The 1184-nt window shown below is 47.0% G+C and overlaps 1 protein-coding gene across 1 annotated transcript; it reads left to right on the top strand.

Moving 5' to 3' along the window:
* Positions 1–239: 239 nt before the first annotated feature.
* Positions 240–1184, top strand: TM35_001701010 (uncharacterized protein; the record flags this gene model as incomplete). The annotated part of the gene is made up of 1 exon (XM_029031955.1): positions 240–1184. A coding segment is annotated over one exon (945 nt), but the record flags the coding sequence as incomplete, so codon positions are not given.

Here is a 1184-nt window from a genome sequence, read left to right as displayed (position 1 = left end):
AATTCAAGGTGTTGTTTCAATATCTGTGTAACTCTGGGTGTGTTTTATTGTGTAAGTGGTTTACTGTTGTTCCCTTCATTGGGTTGTGTTTGATTGACGTTGTTTTGTGTACTCTCTCTCTTTCTGTGTTGCTGTGTACTGTTTGCCTTGTGTGTCAAACGTGCGTCTCTCTTCTTTCGTTTTCTCTTCTTCTTTGTTACCACAGATCCAAGCAACCCACAGTGACAATCGTGACAACGATGTTCGTTCAACTGCGCCGTGTGGTGTACCTGTTGGTACTACTGTACCTCTGTGCGTGTACGGTCTGCGCCACCAGTGACTCGGGAAGTACGGCAAATCCAGAACACAGTGGGGATACAAAGGAACCTGATGGGAGTAACCCGCGTATTACAGTAAAACGCATGGTGCAGTTGAAAGGAGAGGCGGAGGAGTTTCTCGTGGAGGGAAAGGGTTGTCTCTCTCTTTGGGAAGAGGATTTGGTGTCGAGCAGCAAATCACTTTCGTTGGTCAAGAAAGGAACTGAAGAGACAACAAAGCTAGTTGAGGAAGTCGTGGAGTTGGTTGAGGACGCAAAGGAATCACACGATTGGGTTGGCCCACAGGAGCAGATATACGATCAGCTGGACGAGGCAGGGAAAGCAGTACAACAAACCGGTACGGCAGCCGACGAGGCGAAGACATCAATCGAAAGGGCGAAGAACGAGCAGGGGCTTTGTCAGACTATACTGGGTGGCGTCGAAAAAGTGGTGAGTAAACTTGACGAAGCCATAACTGCTTTTGAAGGTCTCCTTAACGAAAAGAATGGTCGTGAAGAGGAGAAGAAGACCCTCGATGGAGAATGCAGAGAGAGGAAAGAGGCGTTGGTAGGGTACAAGGAGAAGCACAAAAATTTGATCTCGTATACCGAGGGCAATGCAACTGAGGCCGAGGAGCAGCTAAAGAAGTCGAAAGAAGCAATAAAGGCTGCGGGGGAGAAGCTGAAAAAACTCCACGAACAATTGAAAGAATTGGAGGAAAAAGAAACGGACAGTCAAAAACTCGTAAAAGATATAGGGGAAGAGATCGACGATGTTGTGAAAGTGAGTGGGGAGGTGAAACGAAAGATTGAGGAATTGAGTTCGGCGGAGGGAACACAAAAAAAAAGGGATGCCACGCTTACTGAAGCCAAAGAAAAAGTTAAGAGT

The sequence above is a fragment of the Trypanosoma theileri genome (assembly GCF_002087225.1).
Source record: "Trypanosoma theileri isolate Edinburgh chromosome Unknown TM35_Tth_170_V1, whole genome shotgun sequence".
Taxonomy (NCBI): Eukaryota; Euglenozoa; class Kinetoplastea; order Trypanosomatida; family Trypanosomatidae; genus Trypanosoma; species Trypanosoma theileri.
The sequence above is the reverse complement of the archived record's forward strand: the minus strand, read 5'-3'. Positions and strand labels throughout refer to the sequence as shown.